This window comes from Phalacrocorax carbo, chromosome 8 (assembly GCF_963921805.1).
Source record: "Phalacrocorax carbo chromosome 8, bPhaCar2.1, whole genome shotgun sequence".
NCBI lineage: Eukaryota > Metazoa > Chordata > Aves > Suliformes > Phalacrocoracidae > Phalacrocorax > Phalacrocorax carbo.
The window spans coordinates 1,849,201-1,869,134 of NC_087520.1; the positions used below are offsets into that span (position 1 = coordinate 1,849,201).

A 19,934-nucleotide genomic window follows, 5' to 3' on the forward strand; every position below is an offset into this window, starting at 1 on the left:
ACAGCTCCCGCAGAGCCCGGCTTCAGCCGGGTCAGAGCCCTCCGCACACCCCGGCACCGGGGGGCGCAACCCCCGCGCCCACCCCGGCACCGCGTTCTCATCGCAATCAACAGCTGGAGAGAAGGCGACCCAGGAGAATCCAGTGCATTTATTTCTTGGGCGTTTTCAGCTTTGGATTTTTAACACATACAAATTAACGTTTGCAAGTTTAATGACAATCAGGACTAGAAGCAAATCATTGTATAAAGCTCATAGGAAAAAAAAACCGCCAGATCAGTCAGGTCTTTTCCTGGGTGGGGGGAACCGAACCAAACCACCCCACCCCACGCATTGCGCCTGAAGGCCTCATGGAAGCAAGCACACCTCCTTCAGAAAAGGTTATGAACAAGTCAGAATCAACTACCAGCATAGGCAGCTGCAATACAGGTATTTATTCTTTCTACAAGCAGCTAATTTTAACCAGAGACAAAAAGTTTACATGGTCTTGTTAGCGGGGGACTTTGCCAAGAATATGCTTCCACAGCCAGACCGGCAAGCTGCTACTCCATGAGATAAACGAACCCAAGCCAGGCACGACACAAGGCCACCCGCCAAGGAACAAACACACCCACCCCACCACCCACTGCTCTGCAAGGCTCGCGGTGCTGCGAGCCCTTCGACTGCAAATCCAAGTATATCTAGAGAAGTATGTCAGCGCTAACATGTGCCGGGTGTCTTGAACAAGGACTAGATCAAGAAGAGCAAGGGAAAGGCCAAAGATTAGGCTCCAGCAGGAGCATTGCCTTCCTGCAGCCCCGGCGCTAACTGGCACCTGTACGAAGGCTGTTGCTGTAGCTTACGAGGGAAAGGGAACAAGCAGCAGCATATCAGACTGCAGAGGTTGCTGTCCCACTACTATAAAATAAGATTGACTGACCCTGGCCCTTAAAAAAAATAGAGAATCAGCTTATGGCTGTTCCTGAAGGTCTAGTAAGACTACCAAAACTTCTAAATACAATCGTAAGAGCAAGGAATACTGCTTATTTGAGTAGCTCGCTACCTAGGTGTTCTGACTGGATGCCTCGACCAAAACCTCTCAAAAAATGCCTAAGAGCACTGTGGTATTGACTTGCTTCAATCTGTATTCAGAACATACAAAGTCAACAACTTAAAGCTTTATTGGAGTTTGCCATAATATAAACAAGTGCTGAAATTCAGTCAATGTCCATTTCAGGAAGCTTCTTCTCGGTGGCTGTGGGGGCAGCGGCCGCGCTCTGCTCAGGGGGTGGGGGCCCACCGTTGGCTTCTCCCTGGCCTTCCACTGGTCCATTGGGTTCAGCTGGCTTCTGCTCCTCCTCCTTGGGGAGCTCGACTTTGGGTTTTGGTTTTGTGACTATGGGATTACAAATGCTCGTCAATTCCTAGAAAACACAGAAATAAAACACTTAGGAAATGCTTTATACCTACCAACAGTTGTACTTAATCTGAGCAACGGGTTAAAGTTTTGATGAGAGCAGCTGGATGGTCAAGCCAACAGCTGATGTGCCCCACACATTTAGCAGACTGATACCCAACCACGGTCCTTCCATTACAGATTTCTCACCTCAGTTTTCCTCTGAAGACAAACAACTAGACCAAGAAAGAGATATTCACAGAAATTCAGTGAATTACATAGAAAGACTTACTTTAGTTTTAGCTTGTATGTCTTTAGCTTTTATAACTGGGTCCAAAGTAAGACTCCTCTTGTTTTGCAGATTAAGTTTATTGTTCATCCACTCCATGGCTTCATTCGCACTCTTCTCCACTTTCGCTACATCGGCTTCATCTAGATGGTCATACTGCTCATCCTGAAACAGCCAAATGTGTAGTAGCTGTGCAAGTGTTTTGAACATCTAAACTGCATGCTTACTTCTTCAAACTTCTAGCTTCAAATTACTAGAGACCCGTTAGCCAGAAGGCTGTTCCAGTCAGCAGCGCAACCGAGCTGATCACCCGCAGCTCTGTTTAGGGAGAACTGAAGTTCTACCGCTGCTGCCATTTTCACTCCCTGAGGAAATCAACGCCCGGTTAAAAAAGCCCCAGACTGTCAGATTCTCAAGCCAACAGCCACTGCTGAAAATATGGTAAATACCAAGAACTCAGAAGCCAGCCAGGAGGTTGGACCAGCTTCTTCTTTAAAGGAGCTTACTTCAGATTCAGGAAGGTTCGTAGGGCTTCCTTGCATCTGCCAGAAATTAAGTATGGAAATACCTTTGCTTTGAATGCATGAACAGTTTTCATGTACTGTTGAATTTGCTTCCCTAACTCCTCAAACGCTTTTGGTCTTTCCTCCGATTCTTGAAATCTTGCCTGAATGGGTTGACCCAGAGCCTAAAACAAAGTACATCAGATATCAAGAACCACACAGCATCACAGTGAGATCCTGCAAGACTTGACAGGGTACATCAACGTTTCTGAACTCCTGGGGAACTTTTACGCTTCCCTCCGCTTCCGGGAGGGACCGAGAGTCCCTCGGCCCTGCGCTGTTGCAGGTCTGTTGGAGATCTGCTCCTCAGACACTTAACAAGCAAAGCAGGCAGTGTGGTACCAGTGCTGATCTGAGTCAGGAGACCAGCACAGCTCCCTGCTTGAGCAACGCTCTCTAGGTGCAGTAAATTCCGATGGGAATGCAAGAACCACTTACCTTCAATTCTGTCAGTTTATCAATGTAAATTTGTTTGGGCTGGTCTTCACCATCTTCATAAAGCCAGTTTTCTGTATCTTCCAGCTTCAGCGTGAAACTATTTCGATCCTGAAGCAATCCATACAGAAGAGGTGAGATAATTCTGTTAGGTGGCAGGTGGTATTAAGTGATACTTGGAACCTTTCTGGAAGGGTTATATTTTCAGAACAGAAAGAACCGTGAAACTCTTTATCCTATTTTATCAAAAAATAGGAAATAAAATATCCTTCAGGATGGGCTTATGATGGAGACCAGGCCTAAGGAAGAACCATGTATGACACCCATGGTTTAAATCAATAGTTTAGATCAATACTGTCACATAAAAACCTATTTTTTCCCCCTCCCTCTCCCTCACATTATCTTCATTACATGAAGAAGTCTGAGAGCAGAGTGAAACTTCTCTTTAGCAAAGGTGCCACGAATCTCACTGGACTTGTCCCAGTTTTAGCTCCGATGCGGGCACCGAGGCTCTGTGGAGCTGGCAAGGCTCCCGTTACAGTCAGGGGAGATCTAGTCAGGAGTTCGGCGTGATTCCCCTGGCTAGTGTGGTCATCTAACACTAATTACACACCAAGCTCCTTTTGAACACCAGGGAAAGCTAATTAACAATACCAAGAGATTTTTAGGCAACCTGTTCAGGTATAGGTGCCCATATTCAGTCAGACTAATCACACCTGTTATGTTCCTAGGTAGGGTGGTGCCTTGATTTTTTTTTTTTTAACTTAAACTATTCCTAAATACTGACAAAGAGCCAAAATAGATAGGTTGCCCTAAGATGATTGTGCAAGTGCTCCTACTCTGTTTCAGTCTGAAAACACATGCTCTGATAATATCTTAATTGCTGCAACTGTTTTGGAAAAGGGCACACAAAACATCCCAGGTACCATCTGCTTGTACTTGGGCCACATTTAGGTTGTCTTCATAGCCTGAAAGGTTAAAAGTTTTTTCTCCAAACTTGAAGACTGAAGTGTACTCTAAGTAAACATAGTATGTGATACAGGTCAAAAGTTAGCAAAATACAACCGTTCACTGCAACAAAATAGGTTAGAAGGCACTCCAGCGAGCCATACTTACATCTTCACTAACGAATTTCTCATAAATACTGCAGAGTTTGTCTCTCATATCATACACATATTCTTCCACTGCATTCTTGGCATCATTCCTCTCTTTCTCTAGCTTGTCCTGCATTATCATTTTACCCTGTGAACAAGTTGTCAGTTTAGTTGACTAAAAAGCCAGGATCCCTGCTTAGCAAAGGTTTGACTAAAGGTTTTGGTTTTTGGGGGTTTTTGTTTTTTTTTTTTTACAGAACTGTTCTGAACACAGGACATGAATAAAAACTAGCTTCAGTTTTGGTAGGATGGCCAAAACAGCACAGAACAATCTTGCTCCAGCTGAGGAAGCTTCACCCTGATGGTAGCAGGCACTGAGTACCTTGTAACCGCAGCTAATTTTGAACTACATCTCCTTGTGAGCCAGTTTTCCTGCAGAACCTCTTTTCAGCAAGAGTTACAGCATTCCATTAACAAGAATATATTTTGGCTCCATGAGGCACTGTTGTTCACCTCAAAAGATGCCCCCCCGCCCCACTTCTTTCCTGGATCACCCTTGAACATTAACCATTTTAACAAACAGCAAAATTTCTAGAGATCAACTAGTGAGGTTTTTAGCTTGGGCAAGTAAGAGTTTACCTCATTCTCAATGAATAAGTTCAGCATATCTTTCCCTATCTGCCACACCAACTGGTTTTCAATGGGCAGGTCCACTGTAGTAGTCTTTACTTTAGCCTTCTTGGCTTGAGGCGGTTGATCCACTTTCTTGTCTTTTGAGTCACCCTGAGAAGTCTGCAGTAAAGAAATATGTATTCAAAGTAAAGACAGCATCACCAGTCAGCTCAGGCTGAGTACTCAGGACTTACTGTAGAACAAGTATTACTGAATTCGTACCCCTCGACATCGGAGCCCCATGCTGGTCTCTAACACTTCAGCTGCTGACTAAGAGATAATTGATGCAACTACTGACTTTTTCTGGGCACACTGACTATATTCACAGGGGCGATGGTGCTTGTAGAAGAACGCTTTTCTAGCACTTGAGTTACTGAAAATTCAATGATTATTTCTTCCATGGACAGGAGAGTTCACCCATTTTGTCAGTACTAGGTCTCTTGACAGGCCTGCAATTACCCATGCCATTTGCATTCTAAAGCTCTAATCACAACACAGACTACCAATATATTACAATAACAGTTTAGCTTCCAGAGCTGTGACAAAGGCAGCGGATAGGCTCACACACTACATATTCTTATGAATCTCCCACAAGTATCATCTAAGAAAACAGAAGTCTCTCAGGTGTTCATGTTACCTCCATTTCTTCAGACTCTGCCTTATTTTCAGGTTGAGCCTGCTGTTGCTCTTCAGTCTTCTGTTGCTCCTCCTGGTCTACTTGCATCTTCTGAAAGTCATAAAGAGATCCAATTTGACATACGTTAAACGACACATATGTAGATCATTGCTTCTGTTCTTAGCCTGATCACTGAAATATAATGCTCTTTAGATAAAAGCAGAATGAAAACTGGACTCTCAAGGCATAAGTTATAAGCTTCTAGTCCTTCAGCAAGTAATAGCTCACTCCTAGCATGATTAAGAATTTCATCTCTACCTCACAGTCCTGGTTTCAAGAGATCTGTCACTGGCATGACATACTTCAGTCGGTACTTAACCACATCTTCATGTTGTAGTTGCTAGACATATCTACTAAATCCTTACACAAGCCTTAGAGCCTTCCCAGAACTTAGCCATTTGTGCTACATCAGTTTTTCAAGTAGCTAAGAGCAATGATGTCTGTTACCTCCTCCTCTTTTGCGTGCTGATCCGTTTCCATAGGCTCCTCGTTCTCATCAGATTTATGAACCTCCACTAAAGACGCACTTGAAACACTGAAGATACCATGGATATTTACTCTAACTTTGACTTTCACTTTTGAACTGGATCCATCTGTTTGAGGAGTGACCTTCTGAACCAAGAAGTGAGCTAAACAATCCCAGAGAAGAAAAAAAAACACCATACCATTTGATTAACTTAATCACGGAATCTAAAGTAAAACGTGACTGCTGCTGACAACAGGTCACTGATGCGCTCGGCAGATATCAAATCCTACTCAAGCTAAACAATTCATTTTTTACTCAGCAACACTACGATACACAGCTATTGGAAATTCTCTATGGTATACTGTAAAAACTGGTGTTACTGGTATCATAATAAAAGACAGCACAATTCTAATTATGCCCCTTTCAGGTTTGCTCCAACGTTAGGATGCTCTTTATTTAGCCTATTTGTCCATAAACTTCATGTTACTCCACCCATTTTACTGTGGATCCATGACTTTGGAAACATTTGTAGTAGGTTGCACTTTCCAGACTATACAATTAGACAGAAAGAAGTCCTGAAACATGTATGAGACTCTTAGCAAAGCTTAAAGCTACAGAACAGTCTTAACCTATAGCAGGATCCGGGTAAGGCAGCTCCTTGGGAGAACTGTAGTACGCCTCAAGAGTAAAAGGTTCCTTTCTGTAGAACGTGAGGACCTTAGAAAATGGAGCAGCGTGGTTCTTGGGAAAGACCTCACAGTCACTGTAAGAGAAATCCAGAGCATTTGTTCAGTATGTGGTGTAATGCATCTGATAAAGTTAAAAAGGCTTTTCTATGTACTCTTACACCTTAAGGAAAAGCTTCTTTAAGAGGTGACAAGAGAGTCTCCTAATCCTTTAGGTTAACATAAGGTCAATTAGCCATGTAAGAAGCATTCAATTGCCATCCATCCTTGGTTTTGTTTTCTCTATCACTAACTCCAGAAAAAGAATCAAAGCTTGAATTTTTAGGTAGGCATTGTTCTAGAAGTGTTATTTACTCTAGTCGTTATCAGTTAGTTTTACATTGCATGTAATCAGGCAAGAAGATTGAACATCTCAGGTTTTTTACCTTAACCCTTCCTCTGCTGGTGAATTCCATCGTAAAGAAATAGGATACGGTATCAAATCTGTGATAGAAAATTCTCTCACTTTGAAAGCCGGGGATAAAATAGCACACTGAAAGAGCACAAGAGTCATATTACAAACAGTCAAACTTCAGGTGAATAGTAATTCAATTCAGCAAATAGCTATTTACACTGCTTAATATGTAGCTTTACTCTAGGTTAAGGGAGACTAACACCGATGGACTGGGGACCTGCATAATAAGCACTGGGAGGTCGTATGAACCCTTCCTTTTCAGGGAGCTGCCACAGCCTATTCAGCCCGAAAATGAAATACATAGCTGTCATTTAGAGCCATCACGTTTGGTTCACGATGGTTAGGCTACTGAATTGTTTTGAGCGGCAACATAAGAAATCAGAAAACCTCTATTAAGTTCGAGTGACACAGAATTCAGATTTTTTTTTTGCGTGCCGTAACACAAAATTCTCTTTTTAAGCACATTCCAATAGCTGGCTTGTAACCCTGACGGAACAGAGCTCTGAGCACATATTAAACATTTCAAGGGAGAAATGAGGTGATCAGAACAAAGAAACAGTAGCCCTAGTAACTACAGAGTATTCACTACTGCTTAAACCATTCAACAGTGACCGATTCCAGCTCAGGAATAGATTTCCATTAGCAAGAACCTAAGCTTTTATTTCCATCCATGTTATTAAGCAACTGTCACATGACAAGTTTCAGTAATCCTGTAAAAACCTTCTTTCCCCTCTTTAACCCAGGCCCCGAGAAGAGGCCAGAGGGGAAAACAGCATGACTTGAGTTCTGTCAGACCACCCGTTTCCAGCCACAGCACAAGCAGAGTATGTTTCACTTCAAGTTACGCAGATTCCCTGATTTGGCTTAGACAACCAGCGCAAAGCCATCAGTTAAAGCCACTGTTCTTGTTCTTCCAACCACTTCCCTGAAGCCTATTTGAATCCATTCTGTGATAAGTATGAAATAGCCTTCATGTTACTGGCAGACTCTGGCTCAAATATTTATGGATTTCAATAAGGAAAATTCACAGCTACCACACACAGCACTTTACCTGCAGCGCACAACCTCGTGCAACAGCCTCATCTGCGTTCAAAGTTGTACTGACTTCTTTGCCAAAAAATTTACTGATCTTTTCTTTTACAGCAGGGATTCTTGTGGTACCACCAACTATCTCCACTGCATAGATGTCCTCCTTCTTTAACTCTAGAAAGGAGTCAGACATTAGTTTTCATAAATTAGGTATTTCTGGCTTAAGTGGATATGCTGACATTATAAACTAAAAGTTTTACTAGGCCAACCATTATTTTAGGCTTTTTCTTTAAGTTTCTAAGCAATAAGAATCTCAGATCACAGCTTGTGTGATAAGTTTTAGAGCTTGTAACTGCTAAGCAAGAAATCGTTATCTGTGCTAAATCCACCTGTCCAAGTTCTGCCAACAACCAGAGGAAGCTTACATTGCTCATCTCTTTTCTGTACGCAGGATACAGAACAGGCACGCACTTACTGGCTTGCTCGAGCACACTGCGAAGGGGTGGTTCCACTCGTGCAAGGAGTCCATCACACATCTCTAAAAATTTGCTTCTGTTGGAAGAAGCCATAAATAAAGCTATAGGATTCCATAAGCAAGTTCACCGCAAACACAACAGGATGCCACTTTAACGATGTACTGCACAGTTTTCTCTCCCTCCCCAGTCCCAGTTTTAAGCTTATTTGGTATATTCTCCCAGACAAACTTGGTTCTAATAATCTAGGCACACTTGCAACACCCACAGCCCTTCCCAACCAGTCTCTAAACATCACTATTTTGCACAGCACCCCTGCACATGTTGTTCTTACATTTCCCACTTCCCTCTAGTCCTAAGAGCTGGTACTTCATACTAAGTTTTCTTGACTGAAGCAACTTGAACAAAGGGCGCTCTAAAGCTCACCTTTGTAAAAGCATCAACATTACCTGTTCATTGTTCCAGAGACATCTATGTCATTCATGAAGCATTCTATGTTCATCGGGAGATCAGAGGCATTAGCGCTCATCAATTTTTTCAGTTTTTCACATTCTTGGTATAGCCTCAACAACGCACGAATCTTTGACTTTATGTCTAGTTTATATTTCTTTCCGAATTCTTCACAAAAGTATTCAACTAACATCTCATCAAATTTCCTGCCTCCAAGTGTTGTATCAAATGCTGTAGCAAGAACCTTAAAAGAATTGAACTCTTCAGTAACAGTGCAGTTTGTTATTGGTTTACGCTGAAGTAATTAGCGGTTAATATCAAAGCATTTCTTTGTTTCAAATGTAATCCAGCTTTAAATCAAAGCAAGCATCACAACATTACTACTGAGGAAGAATGATACTGGTGCAGCCACAACAGAAAAATATCAAGTACAGTTCATTTTTATTCTGCCCTTGCCATCACCAGTGAGGAGTTTCTTTTGACAAGCCCTTACCTAGAAGTCTAACCCACCCCAAACAATAAAGCTACGTCCCAGACTCATCTCGCAGATTCCATGGACACTGCTGGCAGCAATTAAGCCGTTCTCTTGCATGTCAGGGCAGTCTAAGTAGCAGTTGCATCACTAACATCTGATCGTTTTTGTGGATTGCAACTGCAGTAATAGTCACACACATACTAAGAGGTTGTTTGTTTTTTTTAAAGCCTACCAAGTCTAAACCATTATTTATCTTAGGCTTTTTGTAGCTGATATTAGATATGCTATGTTCAAAATGCTGTTGGAGTAAGAACCATCATTACCACGGACATATTCTGGCAGCTACACAACTATCAGACCACCTTGTGAATGGTAACTCTCACCAGAATTGCCGTGCTTACATACAGCAGTGACAAGCTCCAGGAGAAAAAAAAAACCAAACATCTGCTGTCTTAAATGCTAAAAAGCAGCCTTGGGCACTCAGCCTTCCTGGATGAGGTGACAGCTTTTAAAAGAAATTTAGGAAGATAGGGCAAGGCTTAGCAACGCAATTTGTTTAGTAACTTGTACTGTAAGCCATTGTCAGTTTGACTCATATCCCAGTTTAATATTTGATTCCTCCTAAGGCTAGAACATGCTTATACCAAGCTAAAAATAAAACATGAAGAGAATAAGTGCTATTAACTCTTGCAAATAGGTGCTCATTTTTGATGAGGGAATTATCTGCAAAGAACATCTGTAGGCCATCCACCTCAGCCGATTCTACTCTTTGAACATATTGTGACCTTAATATTTTTTTTTTTTTTTTTAGGAATAGAAATCAGAAAAGTATGGCATTATTCTCAATACTCTTTCAGACTAGGTTTGGTCTGTACACTGTTTTAACTGCCTTGCTGTCCAGCTCTCCATTCTATACTCAAAAGCATCCCCTCAATACTTCTACAGTTTCAAAGTTTAAAAGACAAATCTGAGACAAAACCACAAAGTAGGTTACGTTTCCTCTTGTGAAGAAACAGAACTACAGCAAAACTGATGTTTTCAGAACTCTTGCTTTCTCTTCATTTCACTACCCCATGCTTTAAAATTCGTGTTTGTTTCTCTAGCCAATTAAGAGAGTTATTTGAACTGCAAAAACCCAGATTGCAGTTGTATAAGAGCTGACTATGAAATGTTAGTATTTGCTGGAAAACAGTAATTCTTTGGCAACTTACACTTAGATGTACATTGTAACTTGCTTAGCTTCCATTTTCAGCTTAAAGTAATTAAGAATGTTTTTATTTTTACATGAGCACCACAGTGAGCATAAAAAAAAAAATGTTTCTCACACCATTCTAGGTGTTCCTGCTTTAATGCTAGCTCTCACGACTGAACTGTTTTTGAAAGCAACATCCAGTCAGATATAGTTTCTGAATAAATAATTTAATCCAGTTTTTTATTCTTTGCCAAAGTCTGCTGATTAAGGCATGTTTGCTTCCTCCTCGTATCGCTCAAAAGGTCTCTAGTTCCCTGCCCTACTTTGAACTCCAAAGTGCAATTTTAAGAACATGAATTGAGCTGTCTGGACGTGCTTATGTAAAGGCAGGCAAGCTTGCCTGTCACAGGCCGTGTGTATACTGATAAGTATTTCTACTGGTGATTAAAATGGATGTGTAACAGATTGTTTACTTTCAGTTTTCCTTTGTTGAATGCACAAACAGAAACTTGATATGCAGAATGCCCCATATCCACAAAAACAACATTCCGTGGCTTCTCTTCCAAGGCAGGCAGGTCTTGCTTATAGATTCCGTATGCAAGGGCAACTACACAGAAAGAAGAGCCAAGGGGTATAGTTAGGACATTCGGCTTTGTAATTCCTTAGGAGATAAATGGTACATCAGTAAACAGCATTAGCATTTTATCTTACTTTTTAAGCTACAGAAACTGATCTCTCATTAAAGTTCCTAGTACTAGAGGAGCTTGGAAGAACATTAAACACCATTAGCCCCTCCTAGTAGCTGCATTAAAACACCTATTCAAGAAATATCTTTATGCCTCTGTAAAGCAATAAAAAAAGGACCAGAGCTTAAGAAACTGTATGATCAACTAATCTATTTTAAGTTTATGAAACCAGCAGTAATCCCAGAGGGCATGGATCAGCAGCGGATTAGAAGTGTTTTTGTCTAATAAAACTACAATATTACGTAAGGGAGAGAAAGGAAGTATTACCTGCAGTTGTTTCATTTATTAGCCTCAGACAGTTGAGACCAGCAATCTGTGTAGCATCCATCACAGACCTCCTTTCTGCATCTGTGTAGAAAGAAGGAACCTGCAAGATCAGACAGCTAATATTAACATTGAGAAGAGCCATCTTCAACTAACAGTTACAAGCGTGCGCAGGGATTTGGTGCAGAGAGCGGCTGAGGTATCCTTTAAGTTTAATGCTCATTTCAGTTGCAACAGAAGCAAAGCAAAAAAATCATTACGTGAAGATAAAGTTACTTTTTGTGAATGTTTTTCCATCCCCTCTCACAAGCCACTCATTTTAGGAGCAAAGAACCAGAAACAGGTATCAAATATTATTTATGCTGCTACTTAGCAGCAATTTAAGACATTCCACTGCTAATGAAGCCAGTCTAGCTTTGGAGAAGAGGCATGAGTAAGATTCACTTTTAAATAGAAAGGACAAAGACCTGAATATTCAGGTTTAATAGACAATTTAATGTGATAACCACCAATCACTTCAGTTTATGATACAAACCAAATATTTACTATCACATACTTACGGAAACAACACAGTCAACTACAGGCTTCTTAAGCGCATTCTCAGCGGTCTCTTTTAATTTGGTAAGAAGCATTCCTGTCACCTGTTCAATAGTAAAGTTTCTTTCTTCTTCCATATACATGGCCTTCAAATAAAAATCATGTACACACATATTACACTACAGTAAAAACTGCACAGCAAACATAAGGAACAAATGCAAGAAAGTCTACTAAAAGCAAGCTTAAAAAGTAATGCAGCTCTGCGCAACCTCTTCTCCGACAGCCTAGCACATGTGTTAGACCATCTTGCACTTGCTGCACATAAGCACTGGAATATGCATTTAAGAATCTGCATATGCAGAGCTGCTCTGGACACGTTTTCCTACCATTTCACCTGCGGTACTAAGCTAACATCTCACACCCTTTCATCTGGACAGCAGCTAAATAAGTACACTGGTCAAGCAGCTCATCTTCCAAATCCAGCATGGAGTGAAGGAAAAAAGCACAGCTAACAGGTCACGTGGGACTGCAAGGCAGAGAAACTGTGTAACTTTAAAAGCGGTCTCGCCTAACACCTGGAGAGACCACCTGCATTATTAGTCTTTTATTCCCTATTTAAGACTTTCCATCCACAAGACGACAGAAACTAGAGCAAGCCAATTCCAAAGAAAGATAAAAGGAAACTTTATCAGTTTCCTCCTCTGGCTCTTTTTATCAACTATGCCAGACTTACCTTGATGCCAGTTGAGCCTGTTGGCAGCTGGACAAGTTCATACGCAAGGCTTGCTTTTTCAGCTTGAACAAAGGGATCTGAGAATGCACGACCATGAAATCTTTTAAAACTTTGTACTGTATTCTTTGCATTTGAAATAACCTAGAGGAAAAGAAATCTTTAATACAACGTGTCAGGGGAACATCTGACTTTCAAACAGAAGACAGTTTTGTTCTCATGCTTCCCTCGCCACAACATTTCTGTCATCTGTACCTTAAGAGTATCAGGGCAGTTGCTAGAAGGCAACTTCCCTCTGCACAGGTAGCCTACAGGAATCTGAGATTTAAAAAAAGGTACGCAAGAAAGCTGAGCTGAGATTCTATCAAAAGTTGATTAAAATAGCACTCAATTTTCGACATGTACGTGTAGGACAATTTAAGTGTTAGCAAAGTGTCTTCCCCATTTACCTGCTTCCTACCACCCTACCTTTCTACTGCATTGCAGCCAGTAATTTAGCAAACATAGCGAGCATATTGATGTAAGCTCCAGTTCAGGTTCATCACATGCATGTGACAGTCAACACACAGATATTCTCACAAAACAGCTCAAGGACCTTCAAAGATGAAGCTTTAAAAAGCCCTCGGGAGGGCCCCAAGATGATACTGTCAACTTGATTTAACCAACAAAAGGTAGATTGTCTTTTATTAATAGCAGAGATCAGTGCAAATGGAGAAGTGAAAAATCATTATAGCTTGTTTTCATCAAGTGCCAGTACACTTAATTCTTTCATTTCTATTAGAGCGAGACACATACCGAGAAAAGCACAGTAACTGACAAAGCAGACAAGCACTGTACCATGTAACATTTACCTGGGATTCAGTTCCAGTCAAGTGTCTACTTCCTAAGTAACCTGGGTTTGTTTTTCTGCAAGTTTAGTTTCTGCAGGACATACCTCATCTCTACTGGATCTCTGTATCAATGAATTTCTTTAAGCTAAGCAGACACTCAATTCGAGAAAAAACATCTGTATTTAGTTCTAGTACAGTTCTTCTGTTCTTGAATAATATGGTTGTGTCCAGTCATTTTTGTATTCTAGATAATGAATCTTCACACATCTCTAGGTATTTTAGGCTAAGAAAAACCAAGTGTTTGAATAGTCACTTCCTGTAGAGGACTTCAAAACAAAGAAGGCATGTTTTATAGGGGTTTCACAGCAATACAAGATACGATACAGCAGGACTCAAATGTCACGGCCAGGACAAGTCAGTTTAACTTCTTCTCAGGCCTTAAATCATATTTACCTACCTACACCAACAGAAACTCAAAAGTATGAGCAAGAACACCCAAGATAGGTATTTAGATTGCAACTGAAGCAGAGTCATAAAAGCAATATATATTTACACTCAAGTATGTCCCCTTTCTGCCAAAATGATGCACTTAATGGAATTCTCTAGAACGTAGCCACATAATTAAAAGCTATCATAATGCACACGATCTGAACAAGCTAAGGGAGGATGAAGCGCTATTTCTTTGCTTTAGAATTTACATCTGCGACCTAAAAAAAGGTAGTATTTATCAGGATTTCTTAAGAGGCAAAGATTTTAACATTTAAGTGCAACTATCAACCCTTTGATTTCTATCCAAGATGACAAAGCCGCGTTTCATGCTGAACAGCTAAATTAAGCTCAGCTGTTCGTTACAGTTATGGAGACACTAGGACACTGGCTCAGAGACATCTGTAATCTTCAATGATCAAAAATACATTCTGCTCATCTGATTTTTTGACTACTGAAGTTGCCTTTACCCAAGCTATACGCTCACCTGGCTTTTAGCTGCAGCGCCAATCGAGCGATTCTTGGGTCCAAAGGCTATACATGATCTACAATGAGAAGAAAGGGTTCCAGTTAGTAAAGTCATCAGTGGAACTACACTGCGTATCTTTTTGTTAAAAGGTGTTGATAATTTAGACTAGAGGTCTTTTCAACAGTATTTGGTCCGTTAACGAAGTTGGTCACTCACTGCAATATGTGCTCGGAATGTTCTGTGAATTCTGGAAAGAAACAGGCACTCTAAGTTCAGGTGAAACAGTAACACACCTCACTGCACAACAGCACTAAACCCAAGCTTACTCAGGCTGCTTCAAGCTTTGCATCTAAGAAATAATTGGGTAGACACCCTTTATGATTACCCATATATCTAAGCCACTCCAAGTTGTTCACTAATAATACAGGAAATATTCAACTGTACAGAAGAAACACACGAGGTAAGTCAGATATTAAGGAACTCATTCCTACATGTCTGTACCAAATGCTAACTAAGCTTTTCCATTTTAAAGCAAATCCTTCAAAAGCAGGAAGAAAAAGCCTGCAGAGAAAGACTGATGGGTTTGAGTTTATACTTACTGAAATAATGTAGACTACAGAAGGAAAAAAAAATTATACTTTACTCCAAACTACTTTGTGACAGCTTACAGTTCTGAAAGAGGTAGACTTAAAAATCCTCCTTTTTGGAGAAATGCCTAGACCTATTAAGCCTCTTGATTTACATATTTAACAAACTGTAGAGGCCCTAACAACATTAAATCCAGCCCCCTAATCCAATATCCTCACACCACTGAGGTAAACTTACTGGGGGAAAAAAGCTATTAGTCAAGCAGATCTTTACTATTCGCACACCATAGTAACAGCATAATTAAGCTGCTCTCTACACAGCAGGGCAAGCAACCACTTTACAGCAGGGTTATGCCATAGGGCTGCCACAAGAAACAAATTCCAACTCAGCCTGAGGTTTGGAACTGCTCTTCCGAACAGAAACTGTCAAAAGCAGAACTGAAAGCTGGAGCGATGTAATTGCATTGGTTTTATATCTTCCTCCAATTTATTAATTAACAAATGAAACAAGGCCCAACCTAAAGCATATGTTCCAGCAGAATTAACATCTCTGAATGAATCTATTATTTGAAACCGCGGTTCAAGGGATTAATTAACAAAAAGTGAGGAAGGTCTGGGCTCTGCAGACCCTAAGGCTCGTACTAAGGGAACAGGAGCTGCAAGCATACACCTAAAAACAAAGGAATCCAACAAGCCCCAAGCAGGAAGCTAGTTATTAATTTACTCTGTTCTCCAGAAAGGAATTAGGACATGAACATGAATTGTTGCTTTTCTCCTAAAAAAACCAAACAAAACCCAGCTACTTCACTGCTCAATTCACAAGCCATCAGTCCCCAAACACCACAAATCCACTAGTTTAGTTTATGGAGCCTTTTAAACCTGCCAGACTAGAACCTCAGGGTAGAAGCCTGTCTCAACAGAAGGATACAGCACTAATCAAATATACGGGCTTTCATATTATACACAGCAAATAAAACCCCAAGTGCATCCATTCTTATTCAACATTCTTGCCTCCTGCTCAGCTGTATGAGCAGGAAAGCTCCTCTAAGGAGCTGCAGCTGGACAGACAGGACAGTTCTACACAACTCCACTCCTTCCCTTTCTGCCCACCCAACCCTTCTCCCCTAGAGTTAAGCCTGGCTCCCAGCTGAGCCTTGGTCAGCCATACAGGGACCCAGCACAAAGGCAAGTTCAACTGCAAAGAGGGAGGGAAGAATTTTCAGCCAGTCTCATTCCCCAGATCAGTTCACTGTAGGAACCAGGATTAACTCACTAAATACAAGTTATACTGTTACATGATTTAGTGGAAGCTGAAAAACTAACCATAGCAATAAGAAATGTACAATCACACTGAAGGCCATCAGAGGTCTAATGAAGCAACTTAAGCAGAGGTTTAACTTCCTTAACACACCTGCAGACACTACTTCACCTTCACCCTCCCACCAGCTTTCACTTCCTTGGAAGACATCCCCTGTCAGCACATTTCCTCTATGCTGAAAAAATGGCACTAGCTTCGCAAGATCAGTTATAACTATTTCACTTAATCCAAGTCCCTTCATCCTTATGGAGATAATCCTTAATAACAACAGCCTTAATTTTTTTTTCCTCTCATTTTTTAATAGATTTCTCTACCACTTTCCTATTTTCAGAATACCATATTCAACAACAAGCATGTTCTTCGCTGCTTTCAGATATACGAGTTCAAATTTCACAGGATTGTAGAAGAATCCAAGTATAGAGCTGGAAGCAGATTCAGTAAGAATGTCACCCATACCACTGAACTAACTACAATGCGCTCAGCAGGGTTTACTTCACTAATACAAACTACTACAGCAACACATATATGCTAATCCTTCCCAAAACTTGGAAGTCATCATAGACAACATAGTGTTTAACCCTGACCATGAGCTGATTTCCAAGCAAAGCTGTCACAACACCTCGCATGACTTCTCCTAGAGCTCACTATAAAGAAGTGCTAAGCACTGACCTTTTGAATCAGCCTTTCTGTTTCCAAGACAGAAACTTAAAAGTCATTAAGTTTCTTTTAATACATGTGTTTGCTCACAGAACGGTTTTCTTCCTTTCGTCAGGACCACATTTGGAGATTTAGTCCTGGTAAAAACTCTAACTTTCATTATGCGAATTATTTCCAGTTTCACTTCAGCCTTTGATAGCTGAACTATCTCCTGAAAGATGCATTGCATCAGGTATTTTATATAGCTCATCTCCTTTAATGAGCAAGTTTTGTGTTTGTATCTCAAATATATATAAGCAGAACCTCAACTCCCTGAGGGCCAGGTGCCTAGAGCTATTAGAAAGTTGCTTTGGAATCCTTTACATTAAATATTTTCCTAGTACAGCTAACCTTTAACTTCCATATTATTGAGAATACTTAAGAGACTAGTCCTTACTCTAGCACCAAATTAAAATTTTCCTTCTCCATTTATTAATTGCTTGGAGATAGTAACAGGCAAACAGAGTTGAGGTAGTGCCTAATGAGAAGCAAGGTCATTTTATGCTCTGGTCTTTTTAAACAGCTATGGTTAGGTTTCATTAATCTATGCAAAGATGTTCGCATTGATTATGAGAAATTCATACTTTCTATGATTAGGCAGGGATCCCCCACATATCTGTGAGGGATCTGGGAAAATACCCCAAACCCAATGCACCTGTCTCACCAAGACATCTATTTCTTTTAGTATCTGTTTAAAATAAAGCTATACTATGACAGATAGTAAGCTGTAGAAGCACTTTTAAGACAGCTTTCCAAACAGTTCCCTTCCAGGTTTGATGCACTCAAGTTCCTTTCCCACCTTTATTTTGCAATTCATTCTTAGAAGAGTTTTATCCCAGTTCTCCCTCTCCTTCTTAGAAAATTTCTTATTTATAAGAAGTTATTTTCGTCAAAGTCTTGACGAACGCGTTGGGAAGCCTATTTGCAAGTAGAGTTGGAATACCCTACACACACTGTAAAGCGTAACGAGGCGTCTGTCCGTCCCCTCGCCGGGAGGGCAGGCGCCTGACGCGCTCTGCCTCCCCCCCCACCCCCAACTCCCCATCCCCAGAGCTTGTCAATCGCGTGGCCGGTTCCAAGCAAGAGTTTAGAAGACCCCGATACTCAAAAGAAATGCAAAGGTGTTTTTTTGGTGTGTTTTGCCGAACAAAGAAGAACACCCATGCTGACGGGAGCGCTGCTAAGGAGCAGCCTGCACCCACGGGCGGGCCGGCGAGCTCTCCGGGAGCTCTGCGTTCGCCTCCCCGGAGCTGCGGGGGAACACGCAGGCACGCTTCAGGCATGTCAGAGCACGGCGCGTGGATCTATAGGAAATTAAGCTTTGTTACTCCCAGCAGCCAGCGGTGGGGTCGCTTCCCCTCATGCTCCCGGCCTTCTGCTCCTCACACCGCAGCCCTGCCTCGGGGAGGACGGGCTGGTCACAGGGCGCGGAAGGGGAAGGAGCGCGGGCGGGGGGGTCACCCGGAGCCTCCCTCCACGCCTCCCGCACGCCGCCGGTGCGGATCCGTAAGGGTTTTAGTTAAAGTAAGCCCGAGTCCCGCTCTCCCCCCCACCCCGCCCCCAGCCGGGCAGGAGCGAGCCCCTTCCCTCCGCGGGAGGCCGGCGCCCCGGCGCCGCTCCCCAGCCCCTCCTCAGCCCGCCGCCGCGGCCCGCCCCGAGCCCCACTCACGGCGTGCTGCGGTCGCTGTACTCGTTCGCGATGGTCTCGATGCCGCCGGCGCGGGCCACGGCCACGTAACAGCTCTGGAAGCCCAGGTCGATGCCCACCACCGACATGGCTGCGGTGGGAGGGAGGGGAAAGGCTGAGGCGCCTGAGGCAGCGGCGGCTCGGCCCGTTTAAATGCGCGGCGGCGGCGGGCGCGGCCTCCTCGGGGCGGGGGGACTTCTCGAATGATCCCGTCGGGCCGCCGAGCCGAGCCGAGTCTAGCCGAGCTGAGCCGAACTGAGCCGAGCCGGGAAGCAGATCTCGCGAGACTAACGCCGCGCGCTAACGCGCAGGTGCGGGAGTGCGCACGCCCGAGGCGGGGCGGGGTTACTGGTGGCCACGCCCCCCGGGGTGGGGGGAAGGAGGCTGCGCCATTTCATCACCAAAACCTTGGTTTTCTTGCGTAATCTCAGAATTGGGGAAAAGTGCGGTCAAGGCAGGAGCTGGCAGCACGGCACGGGGCTTGGTGTTATATTCTTGTGGGTTTGAGGCTTTAAGGCGTTCATGGTTTTTAGTGCAAATGGAAGGGCCATTTGATTTAATCGTTTTATTAAAGGAGGTTGTGGTGAGGTGTGGGACGGTCTCTTCTCCCAAGTAACTGCAATAGGATGAGAGGAAACAGCCTCAAGCTGCGTCAGGGGAGGTTTAGGTTGGATATTAGGAAAAATATCTTTACTGAAAGAGCGGTCAGGCCCTGGCACAGGCTGCCCAGAGAGGTGGGGGAGTCACCAGCCCTGGGGGCGTTCAAACACTGTGTAGACGTGGCACTTGGGGGACATGGTTCAGGAGGCCTGGGGGTGTTGGGTTGGGGGTTGGACTTGATGGTCCCAGAGGTCTTTTCCAACCTTAATGATTCTAGGAATTTATTTTTTTCCCTATGATGTAACCACCTCATTATAATGATGGGGTTTGAAGGAAGAGAGCATGCCGTGAGATTTAAAAAAAGAAAAAATTAAATCACAATATCTGGAAACCCACACAGGCTTTGCAGAAACTCTCCTGAGCAACTCTCTTTTGCTGTTAGTGAATTGTCGTCATGTGTCCTGTCAATTCAAGAGGACCGCACTGGTGATTCTACGTTGATGCTCCCAAAGTTATAATGAAATCTAGTTCCGTCTTTTTCAATTTTAACAACCTCGAGTCCTAAATAAAATAATTGAAGCCTTGTTGATGATGTTTTGTAGCTAGTGAAAGGGTGTACTGATGGCATCTGTGCGTCATGTCTTTCACGCATCTGCCA

The 19,934-nt window shown here is 42.5% G+C and overlaps 1 protein-coding gene across 1 annotated transcript; it reads right to left on the reverse strand.

Moving 5' to 3' along the window:
• Window positions 1-1,139: 1,139 nt before the first annotated feature.
• On the reverse strand, window positions 1,140-18,913 carry HSPA4 (heat shock protein family A (Hsp70) member 4). Its single transcript, XM_064458250.1, has 19 exons — window positions 18,659-18,913; window positions 14,407-14,464; window positions 12,607-12,747; window positions 11,897-12,019; window positions 11,340-11,439; window positions 10,800-10,933; window positions 8,659-8,903; window positions 8,212-8,288; window positions 7,759-7,910; window positions 6,679-6,785; window positions 6,197-6,330; window positions 5,549-5,730; window positions 5,063-5,152; window positions 4,393-4,545; window positions 3,776-3,901; window positions 2,663-2,770; window positions 2,230-2,349; window positions 1,665-1,826; window positions 1,140-1,400 (listed from the first exon to the last, which is right to left on the reverse strand). The coding sequence occupies exons 1-19, from the start codon at window positions 18,763-18,765 to the stop codon at window positions 1,194-1,196; spliced, it is 2,526 nt and encodes an 841-aa protein (XP_064314320.1). The 5' UTR covers window positions 18,766-18,913; the 3' UTR covers window positions 1,140-1,193.
• Window positions 18,914-19,934: the final 1,021 nt, after the last annotated feature.